General features: G+C 51.2%; 6 protein-coding genes across 6 annotated transcripts; 3 read left to right on the plus strand and 3 right to left on the minus strand.

Annotated features, from left to right (window-relative positions):
- Nucleotides 1-1,206: 1,206 nt before the first annotated feature.
- Nucleotides 1,207-1,515, plus strand: CABS01_00642 (uncharacterized protein; the record flags this gene model as incomplete). Its single annotated transcript, XM_060534023.1, has 1 exon — nucleotides 1,207-1,515. The coding sequence occupies one exon, from the start codon at nucleotides 1,207-1,209 to the stop codon at nucleotides 1,513-1,515; it is 309 nt and encodes a 102-aa protein (XP_060406537.1).
- Nucleotides 1,516-2,409: 894 nt separating this feature from the next.
- On the minus strand, nucleotides 2,410-3,285 carry CABS01_00643 (short chain dehydrogenase; the record flags this gene model as incomplete). Its single annotated transcript, XM_060534024.1, has 2 exons — nucleotides 2,410-2,890; nucleotides 2,966-3,285. The coding sequence occupies 2 exons, from the start codon at nucleotides 3,283-3,285 to the stop codon at nucleotides 2,410-2,412; spliced, it is 801 nt and encodes a 266-aa protein (XP_060406538.1).
- A 2,242-nt stretch (nucleotides 3,286-5,527) lies between these two features.
- CABS01_00644 (uncharacterized protein) lies at nucleotides 5,528-6,181 on the plus strand (the record flags this gene model as incomplete). Its single annotated transcript, XM_060534025.1, has 1 exon — nucleotides 5,528-6,181. One exon carries the CDS (start codon nucleotides 5,528-5,530, stop codon nucleotides 6,179-6,181), a length of 654 nt encoding a protein of 217 aa, XP_060406539.1.
- A 597-nt stretch (nucleotides 6,182-6,778) lies between these two features.
- CABS01_00645 (uncharacterized protein) lies at nucleotides 6,779-8,697 on the minus strand (the record flags this gene model as incomplete). Its single annotated transcript, XM_060534026.1, has 8 exons — nucleotides 6,779-7,012; nucleotides 7,071-7,200; nucleotides 7,255-7,978; nucleotides 8,026-8,065; nucleotides 8,125-8,207; nucleotides 8,264-8,392; nucleotides 8,446-8,555; nucleotides 8,615-8,697. 8 exons carry the CDS (start codon nucleotides 8,695-8,697, stop codon nucleotides 6,779-6,781), a joined length of 1,533 nt encoding a protein of 510 aa, XP_060406540.1.
- Nucleotides 8,698-9,388: 691 nt separating this feature from the next.
- On the plus strand, nucleotides 9,389-11,289 carry CABS01_00646 (uncharacterized protein; the record flags this gene model as incomplete). Its single annotated transcript, XM_060534027.1, has 6 exons — nucleotides 9,389-9,460; nucleotides 9,525-10,078; nucleotides 10,148-10,418; nucleotides 10,492-10,774; nucleotides 10,833-11,067; nucleotides 11,133-11,289. The coding sequence occupies 6 exons, from the start codon at nucleotides 9,389-9,391 to the stop codon at nucleotides 11,287-11,289; spliced, it is 1,572 nt and encodes a 523-aa protein (XP_060406541.1).
- Nucleotides 11,290-11,404: 115 nt separating this feature from the next.
- On the minus strand, nucleotides 11,405-13,321 carry CABS01_00647 (penicillin-binding protein; the record flags this gene model as incomplete). The annotated part of the gene is made up of 1 exon (XM_060534028.1): nucleotides 11,405-13,321. The coding sequence occupies one exon, from the start codon at nucleotides 13,319-13,321 to the stop codon at nucleotides 11,405-11,407; it is 1,917 nt and encodes a 638-aa protein (XP_060406542.1).
- Between the last annotated feature and the right edge of the window lie 537 nt (nucleotides 13,322-13,858).

The following is a 13,858-nucleotide window of genomic DNA, read 5'->3' on the forward strand; positions in this document are numbered from 1 at the left end:
TTTCATCAGAAAGCATTATGGAGAGTGGTTTTTAAGCTGCCCAAACCTGCTGGGCATACGTTACCTCATGTAGAAAGAAAATTAAGAAGAACTTTGATACCATACTGTTGTTATGGTTGCGCCTAGCAGCCAGAAACAGCTACAACACTGCATCAACGAACTCTCTCCTTCTGAAACTTCATTTGCGGCATACCTTGGCACCAATAATAATTCATGATTTGCCGTCATCACAGAAACGAAAGATCAGAAGCTTGAATCATCGTCAAGTCCCGATCTGAAAAACAACCTTCCATAGAATAGGTCAAAACTTGGCTCCCCTAGCCTGTAGGTTTGAGATGGGAAGGATACCCAGCATCCATGAGGTTTAGAAGAGACACGTTCGGCCTTAAAGATGCAGGTATATGTTTGGACAGACAAGGCCCTCGTTAAGAGCATCATCGTTCCAAAAGTCGAAGTAAGGGGGGAGTGATCAAGGTTTGACAAGTATAAGCTTCACAGCAATCACAGGGCACGAAGTTTACGGCTGTAGGCTCGTCAGTGACACCGTGATTGATAAAGCATCTTGTGGGATCAGAGAACGTATATAGGCAGCCATACATCCGATAAGCCAGATGCCGACCACATTGCATGATTTCCCACCCACTATTTCGTCTCTATAGTTCAAGAACAAGCAAGATTTTCCTACTAGACCGCCCCTGGCACTCGAATTCAACCCCCAAAAATCACCCCAAACCTCAAAAACCTCTCAAATATTTGTGAAGACCTACCAAATCGATAACGGCATTGCAGATGAAGGTCAACAATGATGCAAAGGAGTTCCCTCCTGAGAAACCTTCCAATAGTCACCAAGGATCATCAAACTCGAAAGCTGATTCTGAACATGGGTTGAATAAAAACACGGAGATGCTCCACACCGACGCATTCATTGAGCATTTTCAGGACTCTCAAGAATCATCTCAAGCGCCGACCCCAACGACTTCCGAAATATCTTCCTTAGGAGAAAGTTTTAACAGTCAAGAAGAATTATCGACCCCATCAGTTGGCGACGAGGGAAGACTGGATGATGATCATGAGAGATTTTCACCGCCCGCACTTGTTACTACCTTAACGATATTCTGCCTCTACTGTGTGTTCGATTTCTGGGATAAAGTTTCTCGAAAATTCTTCACCACCCATTGGTCGGAAATACTCTTTATTGTTGCGACAATGGTTGCGCTGGCCTCTGTGTTCAACCCGCTCAAGACTGCGACCGGCCTTGGTTGTGTCGCCTACACCACCCTTCACTTTTGTATACAAAGGCATTCCTTCTCCGTAGTTGGAGAATGGAACCGGCTTCCTTGGGACCTCAAAGTCATCTACTACCTTCACGAAGCCGATAATATTGGACTCCAAACTCTCCTCATGACAAGTTTAGTGGCCTGGTTAGGCCCCGAGACATGCCAGATCGCCTTGAAGAGACATATACCAGCTTGGACGAAGGAGTTACTCCCGCATTTCATCGCCAAGAATCTCTGAGAATGACTTTTTGAGGATTCCGAGAACCTGGAACTTGAGATGCTCTTACGATAGTAGCACATGTTAGGGGGCGGGCGAATTTGAACCCTCGTTGATATGCAGTTTCGACATCACGACCGTCATCAACACATCCTAATATCACTATTATTTGTTGTATTACTGACATCTATCTATATCAATACATGGATCTCAATCGAGGACAGATCAAGTAGACGTAGCTTCACGTGAGATTGTGTTTTCTTGACGGATTGACCTGCGACTTTCGAGTGAAGCTCACATACCAAGCTTAGTTACGCATCATGCTTGATTAAAAGAATGGAGGTGTGTGATGGAGTTGCAGTGGACCGAACTCAGGATCACGATACAGGATGGCTCATGTTAGGAAGACGCGACAGGTGGACCGTTGACGGGTAGTCCACAATAGCTAGCTTATTGCGCTAAGAAAATGGATCCAGGAACAAGGTCATGGCATCACGCATACATCATCACCCATGATCGCGGAGATTGAATACGGCGAGACTGCAAATTTGTGGCACATCTTGTAGATCTCAGTAAGTTTTGTTGGGAGTGAACGTGATAAATTTTGACGATATGTTTGAACTGCTTTATCAAGTCTCGTACGCATGGTATGAAATGTGCTGTAGTGTTTGAGGTAGCTACTGCGTTATGCGGCATTGCGGCATTGTGGCATTAAATTACCGAAGGCTGGCGAAGAACAACCAGGGGCGCGCAGCTTGATTCATCACATTAACCAATTGGGATTACAGTGTTCTTTTTTACTTGTTTGTCTATTATTTTAAAGTAGTCATAACATCATATTCAGGACAGGAAACCTTTCAGTCTTCCGTATCCATGTGCTGTTGTTCCGCCCGGTTTACACAGAAGACGAGACATTTACCGGCAGCAGTAACCACCGTCAATGACGATGTCGGCACCGGTGGTGTAGGTGCTAGCATCGGAGACAAGGTACACGTAGGCACCCTTGAGCTCCTTGGCATCACCGTTGCGACCCATGGGAATCATGCTCTTCCACAGGTCCTGGACCTTCTGCTCGACGAAGTCGGACAGACCGGTGTCAATGTAACCGGGAGAGATGGAGTTGACACGGGCAAAGTCGCGCCACTCGTTGGCGAGAGAGCGGGCCATGTGAATGCAGCCGGCCTTTGCGACGTTGTACGAGGTCTGCTCCTGGGGGTAGTTGGCGATGTGGCCGGACATGGAGGCGGTGATAACGAAGGAACCGGAGCCGCGCTCGCGGAAGTGGGCGCCAACGGCCTTGGCGCAGTACGCGGTGCCGTTCAGGTCGATCTGGATGACGTGGTCCCAAGCCTCCTTGGTGCCGTCAATGACGCCGGCATCGGCGGTGGCACCAGCACTGCAGAGAGCAAAGTCATCAGTTATTTGAGTTACGTTGGAGAGTTGCGCGGGGTTGAGAGGCTCGGGAACTCACTTGGCGATGAAGGCATCAATCTTGCCAAAGTCGGCGATGATCTGCTTGGTGGTCTTCTCAACCTCGTCGTAGTCGCTGACGTTGAGCTTGTAGATCTTGACCTTAACGCCGTACTCCTTCTCGAGCTCGGCGGCGTTCTTCTCAGCACCCTCCTTGCGAGAGGAGTAGGTGATGGCCAGGTCGGCACCCATCTCGGCGCAGCCGCGGGCAGCCTCAATGCCCATGCCGCGGGGGCCGGAGGCACCCGTGACAACGACGACCTTGCCCTTGAGGCTGAAGAGGTCCAAAAGACGGGAAGCGGTGGGAATGGACTGAGGCATGATGGAGGATTGGTGGTGGTGAATGTGGCTGGGTTGTAAAGGTAAAAGAGGCGTCTGCAAAGATTGAAGAGAAGGCTTTTTTGGGTATCAAACTTTTTGGAATGAAAAAGGAAGAGAGAGGAAAGCTCGAAAAGATCAGCGGGAGAAAGGCAGCTTTGAATAGCTGAGAGTACGGCGTGCTTCGAGCCCAAAAAAGACCGAGGGGTCAATAAGGTGGCATGATGGAGGGGTAGCTTTGGGAATTGGCCGGCCGTGACGGCATCCCGGGAACCCCGCTGATGTCATTGATACAGGCACACGGACTAGACGCCGGGGCTAAACATGGACCAATACTCAGCAATGAGGTTGTGAGGAATGTCTAGATACATGGGTGAACCCATGCCCTCCCTTCAAGTGCCCGCCAGTCTGGTGGATCTTAATTAATGGGACCCGGATGGGCCGCAGGTAGACATTGAGACAGTATTGCCGTACTCCTACGCATACCTAACAGAGAATAGTCTCAATCTTTAGAACAATACTTTTGTACTTGTTATGTACGAATCTGTATCTGAGTAATCCCACATGCGAGGACTGCAGCAATATGCGCCATGCAGCTCGGACAGCTCATCAATCTGATCTTGGTGCTCGCTTGGCGCAACCTTTTCCTGCCGACTACTAATCCAACCGCACTGACCGAGAGTCGGGTAGATTTGTCGAACTGCAGTATTTGATATCTTCAGTCCGAAGAATTGTAGAGAACTACGTAACTAAGTACGGCGGCGAGGCGAGTTTGTTCTTAGCTTATCACCAAAAGGGGAAAAACCTGGCAACCAAGTTCTAGGCCTCAATGGAAAAACCACGCCGCCCAATCGATCTCAGAAACTACATGGTTGCGGCCAAGAGTCCAACTGTGAGATCCACAGAAGCCCACATCCAACCCACCCCGGCCCTGCAGCGCGCGCCATTAGTCAAGGCCTCGCATCGTCGATGCTGTCTACAAGTTCCAGCTTCCCATGAGAGGTGCATTTTACCGCAGATAGCAGCGAGGAAGAGGGGGCCCAACCCGCCCCGCGCCCTCGTGGACGCGTCGTGTCCAAGTACTCTTCGTGTACACTCCATCAAGTCTGGGAACTCCTGTTGGTGCGGAGCTGGGCAGCCGGGCGCGGAGGCATGTCGGTGAGGGGGAAGACACGGAGTAGGGAGCGTGGGGTTCGGGTCGCTGCGGGTGGGCTACGGAGACTCTGAAGTTTGGCCCTCCAACCACCGGTCCGCTGCTTGGTTCACCGTTCGAGGCTCTCACCACAGTTCCACATCACACCAGACACATGGTGGCCTTCGCACAGCTGCGGGTACCAACTCTGCACGTTCGAGGGGGAAATATGTTGGAGATTTGGAGGGGAGCGTCCAGTCGACCCATACAATCCCGGGGAGAGTTCATTTGCCCGCGCGGGGTGTTTCGTAGGTGAGCGATATTCTCCTCAACAAGAGGCCCTCACGACCGTCTGATCTGATCGCCGGGACAACCACTTCATGTGCATTCGACTATCAATGCTCCACGTCGGAGACAATTCGAGCCGACTACAACTACAGCTGGAATTACCAGGCAGTTGCAACCGAAGACTCTCAGTCACGCCAAGTTATCAATCAGCGTGGCCCGATCGCCCTCGGCCCGTTCGGAGACCGGCAAAACCAGCTTATCTCGTGACCATAAATGCCACTTCGAACGCCCTTGCCCACAAGAAACCTTCAACATCTCCGGAATGGCCTGAACAAGTAGAGGGGATCAGAACAAACCTCTGTTGTCGCCATTCACTCGATATCTAATTCCTTACTTTCCTCGCCGTGTCCACCCAATTCTCATCCTTCAGCACTCATTGAGATGATCCTAAGGTGCAGTCTTGAATCGCTAGACACAATTTTGAGCACCAATAGAAGTCAATAACTTCTATCAAGGTGGATTTTGCCCATAGTGACTTGAACGCCCCCAAATGCTTGTATGCGCGTACATGAACTCTCCTGACGCCTCTTCGATTGAAACCACATCATGACATTACTCGGGCCAAGTAGCGCAGATTCTTAAATAAGTCGATTTCCCACCATTAGTGAGACCATAATGGCCGCTCCTAAGCGGACTGTTCTTTTGATTTTGCCGCCTCAAGGCATTCAGTGTTCTCTCAACAACACCACCCTTTCAAGATCTTAGACCCGAGAAGAAAGCACCGGGTTCTCCTCATATTCATCCCTTTCCACAAAGAAGCCAGCCATGCCTCTCTACAGTGTTCCGCTCGCCCGGGCAAAGATGTGGCTCCGTCGACGAAGAAGACAACCATGGTCGCCACGGACAAGCCTCTTAGACGAAGCCAGATGTTCAGTTATAGTCCTCCTCGGCGCATGCTTCTTCACCACAATTCTGGTCACCATAACCTTGATGAGAGCATCCTCGGAGTCCAAACAACCCATCGCCTGGATGGCGGAGCTTTCGATCGTCCTGATTATCACGCAAACTTGTTACGCAGCGGTCTTTAGCATTCACAAATGCATTCTTCCCCCGCCTGGTCGCATTAGTGGTCTGGTATACTTCTACTGGCTTACCTGGATCGGCTTGCAGGCTCTCAGCTTCTTCGCCGTGCGGCACGCCTTGCACGAAGATTGGTCGCAGACCAAGTACGTCGCTCTCGCCTGGTTGCTCATGAGCGCCGGGTCCGTCCTGATATGGACATACGTATTGGTCTGTTTAAGAGGAGAGAGACACCAACGGGGGAGGACGTTGCGACATGGCACGGCTGGTCAGCTTCTGGTGATGCAGATGGAGGCGAGAGAGCGAGCCCTTGACATGGAAGCGGCCGTGAGCACGGTTCAAGCACCACCATCCGTTGTCGTGAGGGAGGTGAAGAACGAAGATTTGAGGCTGAGCTGATTCGGAAAGCATCGTGACCGGCTGGAGTTTGGAAGCGATGAAGAGGACGAATGATCCATCACGACATACATAATATGTGCCAAATTGGCTGCTTGGATTGAACAAAAAGTTTATGTTTAAAGTTTGAGCACGCAAGAAATCTTGGTCCACGCTTGTCAAAGGGTGTTTCAGCGAATTGATATTTATATAATCGACCAAAAATCCCGAACGTTGTGATACTCTTCCATCCTCCATTGTAGCAATCTGGATTGAGAGTAATGATGAGCAGTCTTGGACGTATCATACATTTTGTTTGAGATTTAATCTCAAGCTTCCATTCGAAAGGTAAAATATCTGCATGGTGGCAGCATCAACGGAAGTGTCAATGCAGCAAAATCTCTTATAGGAACTACGACTACTTCTCCAAATCTTCTTGACAATAGTCTTCTACAGTTCTTAACCTCCATAGAACTTCACATGATTTTTTGAATTTGGAAACGAGATCCGTTGCTTGTAAGTGGAGGTTGAATGTCTCTTGTGTAAATGCGTATGATGCACCTAATCTTAGTAAACGCACGTCTCTGATTTCCACTGTTGGATTCAAACACCACAACTTCTTCAGTGTCGCTGACGGATTTCTACTTCTTGAACTCCAGCTTTCTCGGCGAAGTCAACATCGCGCACGATCTTGACATCGCCAAAGATCTCATCAATTTCTTCCAGAGATTTTCCTATGAGTGAAGTGTAAGCTACCGTCCGTGTACGGTGGGTTACAATGTTTATACCTCTGGTCTCGGGATAGAAGAATGCAAAGATGATAGCGCAGAGAGCGTTGGTGAGGATGAAAAGTATCTGAGCCTTCAAGTCAGAACAGACTCGTCAAAATATGATTTGAACATAATCAACGTACGTAGTACTTCCAGCCAACCGCGGCCAGAGCAATTGGCGAACACTGCGTAATGATTAGACTAATGGAATAGTGAATGACCTGGACTATGGCGTTCGCTTTGGCTCGGAGCTCCGTGGTGAAAACTTCAGGTCTATATTCCCGTCAAAACTGCAGTTCATATACTGACACTCGGAATGATACTCACGGAATAATCCATGTCATGGGTCCCAGGAGGGCAGAATAGTTGGCCGAAACAGCGAAAATACACGCAATGAGACCGCGCTGGGCCGCCTCGTTGGTTGGAAATCCGGGTCTTGCAGGGTAAACTGCTGCTAAAATGGTGATGATCAAGTAACAAAGCGACAACAGAGACGAGCTAATGATAAGAATCTTCTTTCGACCGATACGATCAACGAAGAACAGCGAGATTAAGCATGCCACGGGTCCAACAGAACCATAGAGACCACTGACGAGAAGCTGTTGATCCTGGCTGAACTGCAGCGTAGCATAGATGGCCGTTTGGTAATACTGCACAAACGAAATGCCAGAAAGCATCGCAGCAGCCCACACAAAAGAACCGACAAAGAGGCGTTTGCGGAACGCTGGTGTCTTGAATAGGTCGCCCCAGGATAGCCGACCCTGAGCTTGTAACTCTTCTGCGATGTTGACCTGGATGATGGTAAACTCATTGCGGCACCAGTCGTCGTTGGTCCCGTCATAGTGGTAGTTGCGGAAAGCTTTTTCAGCTTCCTCGTGCCGACCCTTTAGGCAGAGCCATCTGGGCGACTCACCGAGGAAGAGAACGCTAATGCCCAGGATCAGGGCAGGGATGCTCTGGATGGCGAAACCAAGCCTCCATTGGTTAGGATTCTGCCATTTGCCTTCTCCAACGCCAGTCCAGAGAGCGACAAAGAAGCCCCAGGCAACCACTTTACCTCGTTAGTGTGCGTGAACTGTGATAATCGTTTCAACTTACTCATCTGGTTGACAGCTGTGATCCTGGCTCTTTCGTGGGTCTGGAAAATATTAGCTTCAAGCAATTTTCGTAAGTCGATCGGACAGTGAAGCATCCGACCTTTGCAATTTCCGCTCCAAAGACTGGAGCTACGCCAGTGATTGTACCAACTGCAAAACCGACTAGCAGTCGGCCCATGATGACTGGTTCTTATATTTAGCACTTCACCTTACAATTCTCGGGTCTCAACTTCACCTACGCATTGCGACATGGGCAGCACCCGCCATCAGAGCACCGCCAATGACTCCCCATATGCAGCCAAAGGCGATGGCTTTGCGGCGGCCTAATTTGTCGCTGGTAACACCAACAGATGCACTCCCTAGCCATGCTGGTAAAGTAAGTTAGACCAGTAGGTTTTGCTGTTCCCGGAGCAAATCATACCTCCAGCTTGATACACTGACACGATTGCACCTCGAAGGGGAGCATCCGGATTTCCGAAATACGCGAGGAATGACTTGAGTGCTAAGCTAGGTGTAATGATTCCTGAATCACTAGGAGGTCGTGTGAGACTTTAGTTGAAAGGATACTCTTGTTGTGCAGAAAGACTCACTATCCATAAAGAAATCCTCCTATGCCAAGGAGGATCGACGTCAAGAATGGCTTGCTCAGCCAACCAGAACGTTCAGGTTCCATAGTAGAGATGTAAGGGATGCTTAAGTCTATATTTTGGTAAAAGTCTCGAATCCTAAAGTATCCTCAAGTATTGTACAAGCAAGGCACATCTATCGTTTGGATCCGGACTTCCAGGGACTTCCTTGACTTTGTACCTCTTCATCTTCCATGCGCTTCATCTCACTCGAACAACTGCCGCGGTGATGCTACCAAAGACCAGGGTATGATTATCCGCCATCCAACCAAGGCGTTTGTAAGTTTGGAGTCAGCAAGAAGCATGCATGGGCCGCTTCGTTTCGGGGGTGGTTCCCCCACACGCATCTTGCTTCCCCCGCGTAACCCACGTGCAGCTTTAAACCCAGACTGCGGGGTTATCAAGGGGAGGTTTTCGTATCGTGACTTGATTTTCCTATGACTATCGAGCGGGAAGGATTGAAGAGACCCAGTTGTGGCTTGCTGAATCGTGTTCGCCAAGATCGGCAATTGTTGGAAGAGTCGAAATTGGAGCGCTAGCCGCTCGACTGACCATTGAAGATTGAAATACCTCGGGTTTATTTGCCTTTCAATACTCTTTCCCCCTCCAAACTCATAGATATCCCCGGCTAAGTCTTTTGAGATTACCGAAGGAAGATTGGCGACCCAACGTCTATGTATGCGTGTGTTGAAGTTGCAGACTTGCTATTCGGGTCTACCCACCGTCAATCACTCCATCATGCTCTTCAATATTCTCGCCTACTTGGCGTTGATCGCTGGATTTTCTTATCTAGCCCTCACGTTTCCCAGGGTAAGAAATGTTAAGTCTGACACGCTCTACTGAAAACTATCCTGACTTCATCAACCTCGAATAGCTGCGGCAAGAGTGGAAGCTCTACTCACATCGATCACAGCTTCCCCCGGGTCCCAAGATCATCAAAACAGGGACCCGAAAGCCATGGCTTTGGTTCCAGGAATTGAGTAGGGAGTATGGCGACGTCGTCTACCTCCAGATGGGTCCGACGCCAACCATCGTTTTGGGCTCAGCCCAAGCGGCATGGGACCTCCTCGAAAAAAAGGGCTCAATCTTTTCGTCACGCCCGCGCTTCATCATGGGCGGCGAGCTCCTCTCTGGCGGCATGAGGGGCCTGATGGCCTCTTACTCCCCCTTCTGGCGGCGATGGCGAAAGCTCCTGCACAGCGGCTTCATGCAGCGGCAGAGCGAGACGTACCGGCCGGTGCAGAGTCTGGAGTCCAAGGTGCTTATGCATGAGCTTCTCATGAGTCCCGGAGACTTTCGAAGGCACCTTGAACGATATGCGGCCTCTGTTATTGTGACGGTGACGTACGGCAGGAGGGTGGAGGACATTGCCACCGACATCGTTGTCCAACGCAATGCTGAGTCAATGGGACGCCTGACATCGGTCAAGTAAGCGTCTTCTTGTTCCCCCTATTCTTCTCAAGTCTTCTGTTTCTGACGATTCTTTTCGACATGTAGCATTCCAGGAAAGTTTGCCGTAGAGAGATATCCTGTTCTTAAGTACATCCCCAGCTTCTTGGCCCCTTGGAAGGCCGAGGTCTTAAAGCAGAGGCAAAAGGACATCCAGATGTACACTGAGCTCATGGACGAGGTCCGCGACAAAGTCAGTAGAGGCGTTGCGCCTGAGTCTTTCGCTAGACACCTGCTCGAAGAGCAATCCAACCTGGGCATGTCAGATCTCGAAATAGCCTACACGGCAGGCTCACCATTCGGAGCTGGCGTTGAGACGGTAAGAGAAATTCCCCCTCCGTAGTCCGCGCTTATGCAAAGACCCGACGTGACTAACAAACCAATGCCTCAAGTCGGCCGGATCTCTAGCCAGCTTCATACTGGCTTGTGCCAAGTTTGGCCCGCAGTTCATACCAAGAGCGCAAGAGGAGCTTGACAGAGTTGTCGGAGGCGACCGGCTGCCCATGTTTGATGATCTGAATAAGCTCGAGTATGTTCGTGCGATAGCTGCGGAGACGCTACGCTGGCGGCCTGTCGCCGTGCTCGGTGGCACTCCCCATGCGAGCACCGCGGATCATGTCTACAAGGGCATGTTCATCCCAAAGGGTAGCACCGTTATCGCACCTTTATGGAGCAGTATGTCAAGCCCCATATGCTCCTGATCCCGCTTAGTACTCTGACTGATGATTTCTAGTTCATCTTAACGAAGCAGACTTCCCAGAACCTCATGAGTTCAGGCCTGAGCGATTCTTGACTGAACGCGAATACCCTGGCACCTTCGGTCACAGTGCCTTTGGATGGGGCCGTCGGATCTGCCCTGGCATGCACCTTGGATCTGCGTCCGTAGCCTTGAACATTGCGAGGATCCTCTGGGGATTTGAAGTCAACCCTGAAACGGACGAAAAGGGCAGGGACGTCGAGGTGGACATGTAAGTGCCAATCCTACCCCTGAGCGCACACAGATCCGGAGCTGACTTGGTGGATGTACACGCAGCTTTGCATACTCGGATGGCTTCAATTCGAGTCCACTACCATTCCCTTGCTCAATTACGCCTAGGTCACTGAAGCATGCTCAGGTGATTGAGCAGGAGCACGGGGAAGCTTTGAAAGCGTTGAAAGAGTATGCCATGATCGAGAGCAAGTTATCTTGATCCGTTGAAAGCGCTCAACAGCTGTGCCACTGTAGTAGCATGTTCGAGATGAACACTAGGCTTCATGTTCACAAGTTTGCAATTTAACATTACTTCTATTTATCTTCCTCTCCGTTTACGCCACGGCAAAGTCCTCAAACACAAAAGGTAGTTTCCAGTACCTCAAGTCATCAAACTCCACCTCAGAGATGTACTCTCGGGTGTTAATCGTCAGAGCCCAGTCAACATCAGGCCTACTCGACGCAAAGGTCCGCGCCCCAACCACCGTCCCGTCCCGCTCCGCAAACGGCGCCCGGCCGCCGGTGCCACTGACGGCGTGTGAGCCGATGAACCTCGCCACAGTGCCCGCACTCGCCGCAAGCGAGAACGCACCCGCGCACTCCTCCTTGATAGCTCCGTCGCCGCCATACGGGCCCGGTACGAGACGGTACGACTGTGGTTCCCGCGGATCGTAACCCGTGTACTTGCTCTCCTGAATGATGCGGTCCCCAGAGTGCTTCTCTGCTGCCGTCTCATACAGACGTACGTCTAGATCGCCGAGGATCTTGTCTCTCAAGAAATCGAGGTAGGGCGTTGCCGTAATGTTGCTGACGATGTAGCTCAAGAGCATGGTCCCGTAGTTGGAGTAGGCATAGTCCGTGCCGGGGGCGAAGTCGAGGGGGCGGACGACCTGGTATTCGATGACGTCCCGTAGCGTCGCGGCACGGGTGCCGTTGAACAGGGTCATGGCGATCTCGCGAAACATGAAACTCGGGTCGCCGGAACGATCGCGATTGTACCCGGACGTGTGTGAGAGGAGGTGGTCGATGGTGATGTCCTTTGCGCGGGCGTCCGCGGGCTCGTCGTATCCGAGTAACGGGTACGCGGCTGTGGAGTAGTTCAGCTTCCCGGCCTCGATGAGGTTGAAGATAGCCGCGTGGACAAAGATTTTGCTCACGCTTGCGAGGAGGAAGACGTCGTTCGTCTCGACGACGGGACGGTCGTTCTCCGCCCAGGTGTACCCGCGCTCGGCAATGGTTGAGCCGTTGGACGCAATGGCGAGTTGCGCCTGGCGTACACCGTTCTTCTTCATCCAGGTCTGCATTGCGGCATCAAAGGCCGTTGTGGCACCCACGTTATCCTTGAATCCCTTGAAGGAGCCGGTGGCGGTCCATTTCCGGGCCTCGGGAACGTCTTTCTCAGCGAAAATGACGGCAAAGCGAACGTCCTGTCTGGAAGCACCCCCGTGAACGTCGATTGGGTGAAGACCCTGCTGCTTCTGCAATTCAATCTGAGAGGACAGCTCTTCGGCCGTGAGATCGTTCAAAGCTACCCACTTCCCAACAGAGGTGTCCACGAACTGGGGGGTGACGACGTGGTCGTCTGAGAGAAAGAGGCGAGATGGTCTCCAGAAGCGCTTCGCTATTTCTGACTCATAGATCTTCGGATAGTCGACGGTGTAATTGCCGGATGAATAAAAGATAGTAGACATCTGATTTCCGACGTTCTCATGGCCCAGAACGCAATAGCGGCGGTCTGAGGGGGTACCGTACATGCTGAAGCCCTTCACAACCATGTCGATACCATTCGTCGCGTTGTCAAACTCATAGGGGTTGTTGAGACCGCAAAGTTGTGTCCAGTTGGTGACGTTGGCCTTCTCCATGACCCCTGCGTAGATGGCGCTGCCAGCCGGTCCCGTGACGGAGATGTGTGTCGGTACATAGCCCTTGGACTTCCACGAGTCGAACCAGTCGTCATAAGTGGCCTCGTCTGCACCGTAGATTGTTTCGAAAGGGTTTCCATCCCGCCGTACCCAGACGGCGGCATATTTTGCGTCCGGCGCTGTGCCATAGTTGCTCAATGATATCATGCGGTAGCCATCGGCGATGAGAGTCTTGACCTTGTCGCCATGCGCTGCGCCATCTAAGTTGAAGTAGGTCTGAACGTCGGTAGAGGTGTCATTGGCCTGGCGTCGTTCGGTTGGGACTGCATGGGCGACAGAGCAGAGTGAAAGGCACGAAGTCAAAAGGCCCAAGAACGAGTGAGGGTACATGTTGAACGATAGAAAGCTGCCCAAAGGCAAGCGAACAACGAATTCGTGCTTCGGTCTTTCGCGCAAGCGCTGTCAAGACATCCCCTCCAGACCGTGAACCAAGGGGACTTCATCACATCTTATTCATTGCCTATAAATATCCACATGATCCCAATTATTGGAGTAGCGCTTTCGAATACGATGATCCCCTGGGGCCCTGACGATACGAGATGAACCCCGTCCATGCTCCCCACAATGCCGCGCTCGGCAAACGGCGGACAGCCGACAGCCCCCCTTCACCCCCGGTCCGATCTCCCTGGTAGCCCGGTCCTTTCAGCCACATTGGGCAATCAGGCCATGGCAGGCTTCGAGAAAAGTTCTCCCGCGGTAGCATTGCCTGATGTTCCCCTGCTTTCCCCGTATTCCTTAACGGCATGCCCGATTCTTAAACCTATGTGAAGCACGAGTGCACTCGGTTTGGAATTTTTGACAGTGACGAACGTGATGGCGTTTTCTTCTTTCAGTCTTTCGGCTTTCAAGTCTCTATCAAACAAAACA

Source organism: Colletotrichum abscissum, assembly GCF_030869225.1.
Source record: "Colletotrichum abscissum strain IMI 504890 chromosome Unknown Scaffold_1.1, whole genome shotgun sequence".
Classification (NCBI taxonomy): Eukaryota; Fungi; Ascomycota; class Sordariomycetes; order Glomerellales; family Glomerellaceae; genus Colletotrichum; species Colletotrichum abscissum.